This window comes from Argentina anserina, chromosome 6 (assembly GCF_933775445.1).
Source record: "Argentina anserina chromosome 6, drPotAnse1.1, whole genome shotgun sequence".
Taxonomy (NCBI): domain Eukaryota; kingdom Viridiplantae; phylum Streptophyta; class Magnoliopsida; order Rosales; family Rosaceae; genus Argentina; species Argentina anserina.
Window position 1 is genome coordinate 10,559,647 of NC_065877.1, and position 17,669 is coordinate 10,577,315.

General features: G+C 37.1%; 1 protein-coding gene across 1 annotated transcript; it reads left to right on the forward strand.

The window, feature by feature from the left end:
- The first annotated feature begins 14,000 nt into the window (after positions 1–14,000).
- Positions 14,001–15,890, forward strand: LOC126797735 (PAN domain-containing protein At5g03700). The gene has a single exon (XM_050524443.1). The coding sequence runs from the start codon at positions 14,163–14,165 to the stop codon at positions 15,645–15,647; it is 1,485 nt and encodes a 494-aa protein (XP_050380400.1). The 5' UTR covers positions 14,001–14,162; the 3' UTR covers positions 15,648–15,890.
- The last annotated feature ends 1,779 nt before the right edge of the window (positions 15,891–17,669 follow it).

Sequence of the window (17,669 nt, forward strand, 5' to 3'; positions counted from 1 at the left end):
CATTCTTAAAATATGTCTAGGGAGTTTCTATTCATATCTCTAAAAATGGTATTTGGATCTCCTCACTTAATAGATATCTCTTTTACTTTTACAAATACTTGAAATGCTATTTAGACCTCCAAACTTTTTCGAAAATACCCATAATCAATATTTAATATACCAAATCAATCTACTATCTATTAATATCTTTCCAATTCTACTTATATTAAGTTATTATAAACAAATCGATTTTTTTTAGAATTACATAATTCATCTTCTCAAATTAATTTTCATTTTCACTCCTAAATTCATAATTAATAATATTATTCCTTTTTTTTCATTCATTGAATTGAAATTCACCAAGTAGTAAAATCAACACGAAAAATTCTAACATCTATTGAACAATTTTTCTCTCACATACGAAGTTTATCAAAAATTCTATGTAGCTTTTCAATTGATACATGAAGATTAATAATGTTATTTATTACATTTTTTAACAATAAAAAATAAAATTTATTAAATCATCTTATTCAATTTATTATTCAATTTATTATTTCAAATTAGGATTATCCTGAAATAAAAAAATAAATGATTGACAAAAAAGTAAAAATTATAAAATAGGCAGGTTAAGAATTGTTTTGTTTTTTTTCACTCTTATATGTCTTTTTGATAATTTCACATGGGTTGAAAAAGTCAACGAAATTAGAAAAATAAGGAGGTCTAAATACTGTTTTAGGAGGTATGAATATAAGCTACCATATATCTAAAAGAGATGCAAACAAAAAAAAAACTCAGAAGAATTGAATAGAATTTATTATGAAATATATATTAATTACTAGCCGATGACACTTAATTAGTAGTAAAGTTTTTGTTCTTGACTTCATGGTAAGGGGGGTGGCCATTGCTCCATAAACATAATAAAAGTTGGGGGCATCTACTGTGTAGTAATATATGACATACACACAGTTGTGTGTGGTGATGGAGAAGTGTCATACATGCACATTGGGGTGTGGGGAGATAATATGTGTAGGAAAATGCTGATATATACCATGCAGCAGCAGAGTGCATGATATAATTTTTCATAGAAGTTGGTCGAACTGCATTGCATTTACTGTTTCTTATAACTGTGACACACATAATAGAAGACGAAAATAGAGAAACCGTAGCACATTATAGGATGCGAGGTCAAAGCTAGAGCTAGCTAGAGAAGCCATTTATAGGACAAGTTGTCTGCTTTGTATCCATCTATGTATAATTGTATATAGCTACTACTTCTAAAATAAATAAATAAACGGAGGTTCACATATATATACCACACTTAACGGCACGTGTGTTTTACACCCTAACAGACCCAAGTCACGTAAACAAAAAGTGGTCCGTAACAAATTATTTTAACCATGTATGGGACCATGAGGGACATTACTCTTACAGTCTTACTAGTCAAAATTACCAGAGCCCACACCAAAATGACAAAATGGATCTTCCATTCGTCACCATCTTGTCCCTAGTCCCTACTACCCTATTTTATTATATTTCTTGTTCTTCGCATTTGGCAACGTTTAATAGTTTGTGTATTTTATTTTTTTTGCTTTTAATTGTTATGCGGTTAGAAAATCGCCACATGTAAATGTTCAACTTAAAACTAATTTTTAAGTTCCATTTTCAAAAATAAAATCATAAAAAATAGTTTATTTGTTCGAAAAATTTACCAAAAACTACCACGCTCTCAAAATAAAGCATTGTATTTATCCATGTACAAATTATAAGATATTTAACACCCTAGGTTATAGTTGCATTTTTGAAGATAAAAGGATACATAGATTCTACCTTGTGATCAAGACTCAAATGTTATTTCGATGTTATGAAAATAAACAAATTTTGAATCATAGTTATATTTCACTTTCTCGATCAAATCCAACGGTCGAATTTTTATTTTCTCAAATTTAGTTAGATGAATCATAATATGTCACAAAGTGTCTACTAAAGTAGTATAACTTAGTTCATATATTATATGTAAGTGTATATGTTACCGAACCAACTTTATTGAGGAAATAAAATATAGTAATAATGACCGTAGGATTTCATAGTTACAGTGAACTATGAGTACACTAGAAAATTCACAATTTTTTCAATAATGTTTGAGTCTAGATCCAATTAGTTAATATTGTGTATACTTATATCTCCTTAAGAGCAATTGTATCATGCAATGATAAGTATACAAATTTTTTTACATGGATGAATAGAACTTGTCAAAATGAGGGCGTAGTGAATTTTGAGATTTATTTTCAATACTTGGACTATTTATTAATAATTCCGAAAGGTTCAATGCCTTAAATATAATTATATATTTAAATATAACAAATGATACATATATATGTGTTACATGTGTCCATATATATATATATATTACACGTGGCTCGATTTTAAGGGACTCTTGGGTACCAAAGCTATTTTTAAAGGCTTTTTGAACTTGTAGGTCATTTTGGATCCCCATTTTGAAAAACCAAAACTTAACAATGTGAACATTTTCTGAAAATTTTTGGGCACCAGAGTTATTTTTGTCATTCTTGTTAAGTAATGAAATCATTGAAAAATATTTTGTGAGGCTAGAAATGTGCCACGTAGAATTTTTTGATTTTATTTTATTTTACAAGTTTTTAAAAATCTTACGAGAATCCTAAAAAATAGTTCGAATACTTGAAAATTTCTTCAAAAATTACCACACACCTAGAATAATGTATTCTATTCATCCATATATAACTTGTGATATATTTATTACTAGAAAACACAACACCTTTTAGAGGTAGTAAGCTATAAAATGGTTGTCTCGTGATCGAAACCCAAGCATTAACGAAAGTAAGTAAATTTTGAAACAACCATATTTCATTGACATAGTCACATCCAACGGTCAAAAATTTATTATGACAATTTTATTCACATAAATCACAATGTGTCACAACATATATGCTAAAGTAGTATAACTTATTTTACATATAAGACGTAAGTGTATGTATTTTCAGTTCAACTATAATGAGGAAATAAAATTTAGATATATAAACCATTGGATATCAATATTATGGTGAAATATGAGTATGATAGAAAATTCACATATTTTGATATTATTTGGGTCTCGATTTACTTGGTTAACCTTATGTATCTTAATATCTCCTTAAGAGCAACCGTATCACGCAATTATAAATATCTTGAAATTTTAACACAAGTAGATAGAGAGTATGACCCTTACAACGTACAAATTTTTTAGACTTTTTTAAACACCCGAGTTATTTATTAAAATTTTCAGAAGGTTATGGTATTTCCTAAAAATTATCATAAATTTCAACTATTATACGTGGCACAAGCAAGGCTCTTACACCTGTCCAATTCGCTAAATTTTTTTTAATTTAAAATAATTTTAAGATTGATTCAGGATGAAATAACGGTCTCTTTATTGAATGATATGACGGCCTATATATAGGCATTACAAAACTACAATCATGTAGGATTCAGAGTCCTAATCTATTATAGAGATGATAATCTACCTCTAACATGAAACCTATTAAGGTTAAGACACACACAATGATATAATAGTAATTCTCCCGTAACACTCCCCCTTATGTCGCATGCCTAGGTTGCATGGTGCACAACGTTGCCTCGGTAAAAACCTTGTAAATCAAAACAAAAACCTCTTGGGTAAAACAACAGTTTGATCAAAGGAAAAAAGAGCACAACGCACCAACTACTTAATGATCTTAACATGTGATGTAGACTCCCCATAAAGTTTACCAAACTCTAAAGTTCCGATAAACGACGCATGTCAATGCTCTTCACATGTTTCACAAAAGTAGATTTAGGCAAAGACTTAGTGAACAAATATGCAACATTGGATTCTGAACTCACTTGATTGATCTGAACATTCAAGAGCTTCTGTTGTTGAACGTTGTAGAAGAAGTTAGGCGAAATATGTTTGGTGTTGTCTCCCTTGATGAAACCTAACTTAGTATACTCTATGCAAGCAGCATTATCTTCATAAATAGACGTAGGTCGATCAGTTGTAGAGACTAATCCACAAGAATCACGAATATGACGAACGAGTGACCATAGCCAAATACATTCTTTAACTGTTTCATGGAGAATGATCTCCGCGTGATTTGAAGAAGTAGCAACAAGAGATTGCTTCGTGGATCTCCAAGAAATCACTGTATTTCCAATGGTAAACATATAACCGGTTTGAGAACGAGCCTTGTGAGGGTCAGAGAGGTACCATGCGTCGGCATAAACAACTAACAAGTTGTTTGGAGTCTTTTCATCGAGGGAAGGAGCAGAATGAGACCGGTTGCTACTCTCGGCACTGTGCACGGTCTCCATGCCATGGCGTCCAACTGCGACGCTGCGACGTATAGTGGCAAGGCCGGAGTCAACGACGGTGGTAGAGTGGGGAGATACTGTGATGGTGTTCTCTCTTGAATAAGGGTAGAACAATCCCATGTCAAGGGAACCTTTCAAGTATCGAAACAAATGCTTGATTCCATTCCAATGACGTAGCGTAGGCGCGGAGCTAAATCTAGCTAATAAGTTCAATGCGAAAGATACGTCTGGTCTAGTGCATTGAGCAAGATACAATAATGCTCTAATTGGACTAAGGTATGAAACTTCAGGACCAAGAACTTCTTCATCATCCTCTTTAGGACGGATTGGATCCTTCTTGATATCTAGACTTCGGACTACCATGGGAGTAGACAATGGACTGCATAGATCCATATTGAATGATACTGTCGGCCGAGACAAAATTTCGTCCTCCCTAGGTCCTTCAAATTTTGACTTTAAATGAGACACGATCTCTTCAATCTCAACAAGATTACCAATTATGTTCATGTCATCAACGTAAACCGCAACGATGACGAATCCGAAATTTGTCTTCGTATGAACACGCATGGGCATAGGTCATCATTCTTATAACCCCTTCTCATCAAGTATTGATGCAACCGATTGTATCACATTCTTCCAGATTACTTCAACCCGTACAACGAACGACGTAATCTAACTACATGATTACTCCGTGGTCTGGAAAGGCACTTGATGGAGGTAAATGTAGTCCCTCTCGAGCTTTCATGTATATTTATGTGTCAAGATCCCCATAGAGATAAGCTGTGACCACATCCATAAGCTTCATGTTTAGTCTTTCAGACACTACTAGACTAATGAGGTAGCAGAAAGTAATGATGTCCATAACAGGAGAATAAGTCTCTTCGTAGTCAATGTCAGGTCATTGTGAGAATCCTTGTGCCACGAATCTTGGCTTATAACGCACGATCTCGTTCATCTCGTTACGCTTACGAACGAAGCTCATTTATGTCTAACTGGTTTGACATCTCTTGGAGTCAATTCAACCTTTCTGAAGACTTATCTTTTCGTTAATGAGTCAAGTTCTACCTAGATTTCTTCCTTCCACTTTGGCCAATCTGCTATGCATTCGCATTCAGCTACAGAGCAAGGTTCAATGTCGTCTTCAGATATGATCTCATGTGCGACGGAATAAGCGAAAACGTCATCAATGCATGTAGTGGCTCAGTTTCTGACCGATTGCTCACTTGTGTAGCTCACTGAGATTTCGTTGTTCTATGACATCAAACAAGGTTCCATAGCGTCTCACGGTAACACTTGAGTTAATTCATGGACATAGCTGTAATCAGCGATAACTTCGTACGATGGAAATTCATCGTTGATGATGCGTTGTGCCTTGGTCATTCGCTTCTTTCTAGGATTTGAATCCTTAGAGTTTATCGGTCTCTCCCTTTTCCTTATGGATAGCAAAGCCAACATAGAAACCTAATCGTCTCTGAGGAGTGGAGGCGTAATAGGCACATAGACGGCGCAACCAAATATGCGTAAGTGTGAAATATTGGGTTCGTAATCAGCTACCATCTGGTACGCACTAAACGCTTAGTTAGCAGCGGGTCGAAAACGAATAAGTGTCACTGCATGCAACACTGCATATCCCCACACAGAGACCGGTAGGTTAGTACCCATAACCATTGCTCGAGCAACAAGCGGAATACGCTTGATAGTAGCCTCTGCTAGACCGTTCTGTGAGTGAACATGAGGAACATGATGTTTCAACTACGATCCCAATAGACATGCAATAATCATCAAAAGTTTTGGAGGTGAATTCTCCAACATTATCCAAATGATTGGATTTGATAAGATAGTAATGGTGGTGAGCCCTAAGTTTGATGATCTCAGCTAATAACTTAATAAATGCAGCATTCCTTGTGGATGCATCAACCAATACCATAAAATATCTAAAAGGTCCGCATTCTGGTTGAATAAGTCCACAAATGTCACATTGGATACATTGTAAGAATGAAATGTTCTATGTTGAAGCCTTAGCAAAAGAATGACTTCTTTTAAATTTAGCAAGAGAAAAAGCTTTGCAAAACGAGCGATGGGCATCAGAAATTGAAATAGAGGCATTAGAAAGCACGTGAGGAATCACAAGCTCTTGTAAAGGAGGGATGCCGCCACCGACATCATGAATGTCGTGGAGCTGCCGAGAGTGGTAGGCACGGCCCTCACTGTGTGGAGCACGGATGAGGTATCCTCCAATCGCGTCCAAGACTTGAAAAATGGATGACCATGTGAATTCTTAAAAATTCTAATCATCATATCACGTCCAAGGTGCCCGAGACGGTCATGCCAAAGCATATAAGAGTCTAAATCACAAAAGTTGTGTTCTACCGCATATGATTCAAAGATTCGAATGGAAGTAAGAAACAAACCATTCCCGAGACTCTTCATCTTCACTAAGACGCGGCGCTGACTTGCTTTCTCATAGGTAACACAAAGATATTCCTCTCCATTCTCAACATAAGTATCGAGGTGAAAACCATTGACACGTATGTCCTTAAAACATTGCAAGGAGGGGGGAGACTTCAGCGCATAAAGAGCGTCAACGACATTGAGAGTCGTACTATTAGGCAACATAAAAGAAGCAGTGCCTCCTCCTTGAATGATGGATTTCAAGCCAATCATTATAGTCATCGAAGAAGTCGAAAACATTAGATATGTGAACAACTGCCTGTGCCGTATGATAGTGTGGCTGGTTCCGCAATCAGCTAGACATTTGATTTCGCCATGGGACATCTAAAAATGAAAATTATGAGAGTCAGCGACACATGAACAATTATGTACAATACATTGTAGAATATTGTAAGAAAGGGAATCGGAACAAACTGCGATCCCATCGAATGTATCACATGGTAATAGTACTACATTCTTCAACTAAAGAGTTGGAAAAACATGGTATTGAAGCAATGGAATACCAAATAGTAAACTAGAGTGGTAGAAACCATCCAAAAATGGTGTAAAAACACACATAAAGAGTGTTGGTGGCTGCATATAATAGACTTGAAGAAAACAGGAAAATTAACCGGAAAACCATGTCAAAATAACTCAAAACCCGTGTGAAATTTAGACTGGGAAAACATGGCAACAACACTGCTGGAAATATACCGGAAAAATGACGAAAAATGACGAAAACTTTGTCAGAAAAATCGCCAAAATACCGGCAGGAGCAGGCCGGTAAGGAGGCTGAAGCTGCAGGTCCGACAGGGGACGCCGGCAGGAATCATATGGTGGCACCGGAAACGCCGGCAAATGGCCGGAAGACGGCCAAAATGCCGGCAAAACACCAGAAAATGTTTCGGAAACGCCGGAACAATAACCGGGTATAGCCAAATGCCAAAACGACATCAATTTTTGACGTTCTGAGATCCATTTTCCAAATTATAAGTACAAAATTCACAATGTAGTGCTATTGAGGTCACATGTAACCCAAAGCATCCAATTTAAAACCACGTGAGTTGCACACGTTGATTATCATACAAAGTGTAAGGTAAATAAAATTCTCAAAGAGATCAACTTGTAAACAAGAAGTTGAGAAATTTTATTGAATGCCAATCTTTAATACATCACACATGAACTTCTAATTCCAAAATCAAAAGACTATTACAAAGTCAATGAAAATAACAATGGCGGTTGGCCATAACAATACTTGAAATCATAAAGCTAGAAGAAGCTAAAAATGACTAATTAAAGTCGGGAGTATCCAGTGTAGTGGCCGGAGGCTTAGCCTTGGAAGCAAGGGGCTCGGGCTTCATGGAGATGTGATGAGTCTCAATCTCAGGGTCCTCATCCACATGATTCAATTCGGGTTGTAGAACTTCTTGTAGGCGGAGTATGCTTTGATCATCTCTTTACTAGCACAACAATCGAGATTAAAGTGCTTGAATGAGTCACATTTGAAGCAAGTAGACTTGCCATTACCGGAAGTGGAGGCATGAGGAGCCACACGACCTCCTTGAGGTTTAGGACGGGGACGTCTCCCTCGGAGGGTCTGGCGCTGCCACCATCTCGGGTCCAAGTATTGGACTTGGGCCGAGAACAACCCTGTTGCCTCCCACCACAAGAGTTGTTATGTTGTTGCTAGTATGAAACGTTCCTTGATTGATTCTTTTGCTTAAGAGCTTTCCCATAGTTAGACTGTAGCGTATAAATATTTTTAGTGCCAACATGTCTATTGTTATTGTTGAGGAGGATCTCATAATGCCTTTCCTTCTTTGCCAAGAGCGTCATTAAGTCGGCGAAAGACCGGATCTTCCCTTCCTCTACATGAGTGCGATATTGCCTCTTGAGATTTGCATGGATGTGACGTCTCGTGAAGATGAGAACTTGAGTCTTGGCCATAGGTGGGAAGTTAGTAGGAGGGTCGGCAAACATGCCTTGGATCCCTCGGCTCTCGAAAGCGAGCTCCATGTCGGAAACCCAGCGGTGGTATTCCTTGCCTTCTAGATCAAGAAGACCAGATTCTTGTCGAGATGGCGATGATATCTACAAAAACGAATACGAAATCGATTAGATTCAAGTATAATAGAAATTAGAAGGGGTGACATATAGGTCACAAGAAAAATTGATGCAAACAACGATACTCACGATCGCACCCAAAACAGCGGTGCACTCAAGCGACCACACGAAAATCGATTAATTTCACTTTCAAAACAATTGTGACTCCCCCAGGACCGTCACACGAAAAACATCGACGAATATATGAGGCCTATATATACGCATTACAAACCCACAATCTCGTAAGATTCAGAGTCCTAATCTATTACAGAGATGCTAATATATCTCTATACTGAAATTTATTAAGACACACATAAGGGTATAATAATAATTCCTCCGGAATAAAGATTCAAATGATCCAAAGATTTAATCCAATTTTTATACCGTAGTTTACTAGTTCGTAAGATAATCCCTTTCTTTCTCTGTCCTCCAATTTTTATATTGATTTTGAGTACTCTTCATAGTTCTCACCCAGAAACCAAACTAAGAAGGCAATTAATTTATGGAAGAACCTCAAGCTCTCCAATCACCATGGCCTCCTCAAAGTCCCAACCTCCTTCTACTACACAACCTCACCAAAAAAACCGATTCATAATCCTACCTCCTTTCTTCAAATCCCCCTTTCTAATCGCTGCCACCTTCCTCCTCCTCGCCACCAAGATCGAGACAGCGGTGGTCTTCGATTTTGTCCTCTCGATCCAAGCCGTCAGTTCATCGTCATCGATATGGGGCTCTGCCTCTGTCTCAGTCTAGCATCACATCTTGGTCTACTGTAGAGAAGAACGGTTTCACAACAAAAAGATGCAGCTTTCTTGGTTTTACATTCCACTTGTATTAAAAAAACGGTAATGGAAATGTATTTACCAACATCATATCAAAAATTGATTAAAAGAAGTGACTGTAATTTTGCCACGTGGGAGGAAGAATTTTCGATATATAAATTGTATATAGCTACTGGGTCATATCGAAGATATCGATCGAACATTCACGGGTTCTGCAAACTAGTTCCGTGCAGAAACGAATCACGTCTATATAATATAGTGTCATCTAGAAAATGGGAGGAATGAAATGCACAAATTGACAAGTTCGATCGCTAAATATATAATTCTATTGGCATGGAATCCATTGGTTCAGAAAAGTAAAAGACCAGAACAAAGACAAGCTAACTAGCAAGAAGACAAAGCATGCGGTCGATGAACGCTATATTTGTATATGTATTCTTTGCTTGTTTATATATAGTTGCTGTTCTATTAAGCACCCCTTAAATTAAGTAAATGCTCCATATTGATCAGTTAACTAATTCAACCACTTTTTTATGACGGTTCTAGAACTGAAAGCTTATATCCTTCACATGGGTCACGTTTTGTTTGACCTTCTTCTGATGAAGAACGATTGACATGAACTTCTGAAACATTTTATCGAAACATAATTTCTTCGATTTTTTTTAGAAGAATTAATTTCTTCAATCTTGAATAAGAGTACGTCCATAGTTTCAACCTCCTCGGGATAAAATGAAACTTTGTGCCACTGGAAGGTCCAAGTGGCAACATCTTCGAAAGGCTATACTACACCTAACAGTTAACGATATAACTTGCAAGTTATATATAATATATCTTTGTAAGATATCTCCCATTGTGTAAAGCAAAAGAAATTTCCGTAGTTTCACTTCTTATTAAATGCGCATTAGAATGCATAGGTTTTGTCGTAACTCCTGATATTATTTTGGATTGTTGTCACAAATTGTATTTAACAGTTTCATTAATAACAACCGTGTGAGGTTGCCGTTTCTAGCCCTTCTTTCATAACAGAAAAAAATAAGAGTACGTCATAGTGCAGCAACCGCTTGCTGGTAGAAAAGTACATACAACAACAGATGCATTCGACTATTAGTCCAGGCAGATGAATGATATGCTAAGTAGCACGAACACGGACACAGACACGATTCGATACGTAGACACGACATATAAAAATGTTTTTGGACACGTTTAATTAAATATTATTTTTAATATATATATATATATATATTTATTAAAGAAATTATTTTATAAATTTGAAAGTATTTAGAATTTTAGATGTATATATATGTTAAAGTGTGTATTATAATGATGAAAACATAACTTGTTAGAATAGCTAAGGACCTGATAAGTACCTTGAATAACTAAGGTTCAAATTCCACCACAAACATTCTTATTTTTATTACGAGGTTCTCTCTTTATATATATATATATATATTAAAATGTGCATAAATATAAAAAAATTGAATCTATTAGAATAGTTGAGGAGTTGTTGATTGTCTTGAATGACGAAGGTTCGATTCTCACCATAAGCATTTTCATTTTTATTATGAGTTGGTGCGTGTTCGGACCGTGTCCAAAATCAGTTCGCATGTCCAAACGTATCCGTATCGAACACGTAATACGGTGCCATGAGCACGGACATGTCGATGTGAGGTTTGAACGGTCACAGATAACTTATAAACTCTTCAACCCTTGTCCTGTTGTTGCAGAATAAAATTCTCAGGCAGACACTGACTAAGAATTTTAATTGCCGTGCTTTTTATGTATTTTGTCTTGGTCTGGATTTTTCTATAATGGAGGCATGTGAATACATCCTTATATATTGCAGAAATCACAGACACAACAAATCGGGGCGCTCGATCATACAACTTCCTCTCTCCATCTTCTTGTGGTTAATTAATCGTATTATGTTTCTTAATGCGGATACAATTGCCCACCACATATCATGGAGCTCTGTAAATCACAATACTGTACGTTGTAGACCAACTATTACCTGAACCATGTGTACACGTGTGAGCTGACATGTGTACACGTGTGAGCTGACATGTGTGAGTGTGTATGTATCAGATACATGCATATAAAGGTCAAAGTCAACATCTTGTAGCTGAGCTAAGAGTGATACAGAGAAGCTGCTAGGAGCTTCGACGTGTAAGGGTCAAGATTGATCTGGAGGAGGAAAATGGCTGGCGGAGATATTTGGGTGAAGGGTCAAAACTGATCGAATTGAATCTTTAGAAGAGAGATTAAGACTGTGATATACATGTCGGGCATAAAGATCAGAAATGGTAGTGGCTGAGTTGAATTTGAACTAGCTAGCACTCAAAATGTCAAACAGCATGCACCTGTCTGCTGCTGGTAATGAATATCGAGTCCAGAGGATAGATTTCCCATTTGTTTTTGGAATTCGCTATGTCAACTCCTCATTCATTGCTCTAGTTGTATGTGTCAATCCAAGTCCCCACCCGCTGCGCTTTTGGTCCGAACCCATGACATTGATAGCGCACATAACGAATTCAATAATTCTTTTAAATAATTTCTACAAACCATAAACATTTTTGTTTGTTCAACTAATTAATATAATTCTTAATCTATTATAAATCAATATATGTTATACATCTCACAATATATTAATAAAAAATTATAATATACATACATTAATACCGTTACACATTGTCGAAAGACCGTAATTTTAAACATTGCCGATCTTTAGAACACATGACCTAAGTCCCTAATATATGGTAGTAGGAGATCGAAGAAGTCGTTATGTTTGAGTAATATTGTTGGGAAATTAAACTGAGCATCTAGATATAGGTGGTTGATGAATCGGTTGATTAAATTCAACCGTCGACTGGACACTAGATTGATTTGACATTTGTAGTATTATGGCTATTGGATGAGGAGGCATATAGCTATACACGTAATGCGATACCTTAATTACCAATGGTGGATCAAGGTCCGGTACCTGTTTAGTCTAGTTAGAAGTCTTTATATTTTTTATTTGAGACTCATTAAAGTGAAAGAAAATTCTTCATAAAATTAATATATGAGAGAACTTTTTCAATGTTGATACTAAATGAAAGTGAAAAGAATTTGAAAAGGAAGGTGAAGAAATTGAGAAGGAAAAAAAAATTCTATATATTAATGAAGCTTTAAAGGAAGAAGACAATTATGAAAATGAGAAAGGAAAAAAAATCTTGTGGTGAAGGGGGAATCAAACCTCAATCACCGAGAAAAATAAATTAGACACATAACCAACCGAACCAAACCCTACTTTACTAACCCATATACACTTAAAATTTTATATAAGAAAATTGTCTAGGCTCAGCCAACCACCTAGATCCGCCTCTGTTCATTACTATCCAATGTGATGCATCCCATATATAGCAAGCTGCAGCCTACCTCAACCAACAATTGTAGAAATGTCAATCATATTTTAAATGGTTTATTATATTAGAAGTTGCAACTGATTAATTACTTCATCAACAAACATTTTCACAAATTAGGGTTCGAATAAAAATCTCATATTACAAGAAGAATCTCCATAGAATCTGCGCGCTCCACTTGTAACGTACGTACCTTGTTGACAAGTACACTTAAAATTTTATATAAGAAAATTGTCTAGGCTCAGCCAACCACCTAGATCCGCCTCTGTTCATTACTATCCAATGTGATGCATCCCATATATAGCAAGCTGCAGCCTACCTCAACCAACAATTGTAGAAATGTCAATCATATTTTAAATGGTTTATTATATTAGAAGTTGCAACTGATTAATTACTTCATCAACAAACATTTTCACAAATTAGGGTTCGAATAAAAATCTCATATTACAAGAAGAATCTCCATAGAATCTGCGCGCTCCACTTGTAACGTACGTACCTTGTTGACAAGTATGTTTCCACCGGACCGACTAATTAAATCAATTTTTCTTTATATTACATTGTACAACTTAATCTTTTGTAATTATAGAGAGAGAGAGAGAGAGAGAGAGAGAGAGAGAGAGAGAGAGAGAGAGAGAGTTGTAAATAGTAAATAGTATTGTCATTTTCATGCCATCACTACAAACCCACCAATGCTGCAATGCATGCATGAAACTAATTAATAATTAACAAGTATCAATTGCTTTATGACGTCTTTCGCCATGCATGGTTTTTGTTTTGGAAACCTAGACCTAGCACTCCTGTGAATTTTGCGTCGAGGCCAGAAAACAGATATGTAGCTCACAAGTTTTGCAAGTTGCAGAACTTCTACACCATTTATTTACTTTCGGTCGATCAACATGCGGCCTTTCTTAATTAACAACTTACTATTTTTTAATTAGTTTCTGCTTTCAAATTTTAAAAATAGTATACAAACTGATCTGCAACATCATCAAGCATTATATATGAGAGTGCGGCTTCCCTTTCCTATCCTCTCATGGCTGCCTTTCTTATTCTCTAGTCACTCAACTCTCTTCAGCACATATTATCCACACACCCTCTTCCAAAAATGGAGACTCATTTCATCAACTTGGCCATTTTTTTACGTGCAACTCTGCCCTTTCTTTACACACTCACTATATTACTCTTCTCAACCACCGCCACCGCAACCATATCGGAGATTTCCAGAGGCTTCAAGGCCACACCCAACTCCTCAACCGAAACCTTCCAACCTCTCCTCTACGATTCCTCCGGCAACTTCTCCCTCGGTTTCCTCCGAGTGAACAAAACTCAGCTCGCTCTCGCCGTCCTTCACGTCCCGTCATCCGAACCATTCTGGCTCGCCAATCCGGCCCAACTCGCCCGGTGGTCTGACCGCACCCACCTCACTTTCAACGGCAGCCTCGTGCTTTCCGATCCTAACACCAAGTTTTACTGGTCAACTCACACTGATGCAGATCATGTTGTACTCCTCAACAATTCCAACTTGGTAACAAAGAGTGCAAACCAGACCGAACTCCCAGCATGGCAGAGTTTCGACTCTCCTACAGATACCCTAGTCGAAAACCAAAACTTCACATCAACAATGGTTCTGATTTCCACCAACCGGCTCTACTCGATGAAGTTAGGGGCCGACTTCATCGGCCTCTACGCGAATTTCAACAAAGGCTCCAACCAGATTTATCTCCGACACAAAGCCATGGAAGCCAAAACAGAGATAGTCGAGAATCAAGCCCCAATTTACGCGCAGATAAACCCGGATCGGTACCTCGGTATGTACCAAACCGGTAACCCTTTACCCGCCGACGTTCAAAAGTTCAACAGCTTTCAGACCCCTGTCACCGGCTTCCTCCGTGTCCGGCTAGAGCCCGACGGGAACTTGATCGGGTACTTCTGGGACGGGTCGACATGGGTTTTGGACTATCAGGCGATTTCTCAAACCTGCGAGCTTCCTAGCGCGTGCGGCTCTTACGGGTTGTGTAACGCGAGAAATGGCTGCTCGTGTTTGGATAACCGGACGGAGTTTGCCTCCGGCGAATGTTTCACGGCCCAGTCCGGTGACTTCTGCAGCGACGGAGTGCCGAGGAATAACTTTTGGGTTTTAAGGAGGAACGGGGTTGAACCGCCGTACAAGGAGTTGATGAGGTACGATACGACGTCGTCATTAGGGCAGTGCGAGAAGCTTTGTGAAAGGAACTGTAGTTGTTGGGGCGCGGTTTTCAATAACGCATCCGGGTTCTGTTACATGATGGACTACCCGATCCAGACCCTAGTGAGTGTGGGGGATGAGACCAAGATGGGTTATTTTAAGGTGCGGGAGGGTGCTGGGAGGAAGAAAATGAATGTGGGTGTTGGAGCTGGGATTGGCGTGATGTGTGGGGTGGTTTTGATTTTGGTAGGGATTGTTGGTGCTTGGAGGTTTAGGGTTTGGAAGAGGAAGCGAGGAGGAGAGGTCAAAAGCCGGTTCATGGATCTAAACGGCGGCGTTTCGCCCGGCCCGTATAAGGATCTCGGATCGGCAAGCTTTAGGTCAATTGAGATGGGGACAACATAGTGACGCATAGAGTGACATTTTTTGGTTTGGAACTAATAGTGTTAATCACTAACTTATTTGATTAGTGGTAGTGGGTTCGGGCTAATCTTGGGTATATTGTATGATAATACATGATTACTGGACCCTCAAACCTAATAGCTAATCTCATTGATAATGTTCGCAACACAGTTGTATGTATATTAGTGCTCTTCACATGTCACATTGAGACCTCATATCAATGAGAGTTGTACAGTTTTAAAAATATGTGATTGGAGGTTTTGACCTACGGAACGAATCATGCTGGAGTTTTTAATTTGATTTCTTGGTTATATTTAAATGGCAACAGTTTTGGTTATGTTGTCATGATTTATAAACTAATCCATGACATGAGAAGTGAACATATAATTATAGACTTTACTTCACCATTGTAAATATAGGACATTATCGTTAGATGTCTCAACAATACTAGATCCTAAGTAAGGATATTTGGAGGGTGGAAACTGAAATGAGGGAGGTGATGTTGTGACTTGTGGTTGAAGCATGTTGGGTAGTCATATGGACAATGAGGGACTAGAATTTGTTGTGAGCGATAGAGTTGATTGGCATTGTGCCCAGAGTTGGTTTCGCAAATGACGCATGGGGTGACGTCTTCTCCATCGTGATCCGACATTGAAAATCCTAAAGATTGGGATGCAAATGGTTAGGTGTGAGTATAGAACAACAAACCTGTCACTGGAATTTTAAATTTTGATGTCTTTAAGTCCCCAGCTCTAGTATAAAGTCACAGAGTCCCCAGCAAAGACTCCCTTTTTGGGCCATTAAATCCCCCCAACTAGTCTATTATTATTCTTATATTTTTTTGGCGGTTTTTCTTTGTACGTATACGTATAAATATTTTTTGGGAGGTGTCATCAAGAAATGAGAAATTTTGCTAATAACTGTTATATACCCTCACGCTGCCGTATAAAAATAGATCAAGGAGTTGTCATAAAAGTACCCACAACGGTACTACTACATAGGAGTAATTATTAAATCTCATGCTCCGCTACTGAAGTGCTAATCCTATTTCTAAACCTAACCTAGGTTGCACGAACACGTGACTTAGCCCCCGTATACGGATACGCTCGGACATGTATATTTTATACGGACACACAATAGATATGCGTATCGCGGATGTGGATACGTCATGGACATGCGTATCCTATATGAGACACACAATGCACACACAAATACTCAATTTAATAGAGAAAATCTAAAATTGTGAGCGATAAGATTCGAAACATAGATCTCTCATTTACCTTGCAACTCCTTAACCACTCCTGCATAATGACTTTTATTAACATTAATGCATATATATATATATATAGGAATGTAAATATTTTCAAACTCTATAAATTAATATTTTTAATAAATATATATATATATATATATTAAAATTAATATTTAATTGATGTGTCCACCACGTGTCTGTATCTAAAAAAATTTAATTTTTCGTGTTCGTGTATCGTATTGTATCTAATATGAATACTCGTGTCCGTGTTCGTGCTACATAGAACGTAACATTCTAAAACATAAACAAAACATAAGCAATGATCACACACTAGCCGAAGAATAAGAGATACGAGCGTGACTTTCGCACCACCGGCAACATTGACTCAAATTAGATACTCTGCCACCAATGCTTGCATGTTGTCATCACAACACCACCCTCAGCCTTAATGTCTTAACCCTAAAATAGCACTGCAGTCAAGGACTAAACTTTTGGCGAGAATAGAAATATCGAGGGTCTGAAAATGAAAATTTCAATTTAAAAAAAATACTTGAGTAAATTGATAATTTTTTAAATAAAGTCATAAGAGATGTTTATTTGATCAATTATCTACTATATGTTATAAAAAATTATTATATAACTATTAGTTTATAGTGAGCTGTAATAATTTAAGGTGAAATAACTATCGCAAATTATTAAAAATCTACTTAGAATATATATTTTTAATGACTGGAAACCCAAATAGGGGCTAGGCCATCATGTCTTATTTACAT

Excerpts from the sequence above, each read along its gene's own strand:
- LOC126797735 (XM_050524443.1), top strand. The coding sequence starts at position 14,163 with ATGGAGACTCATTTCATCAACTTGGCCATTTTTTTACGTGCAACTCTG.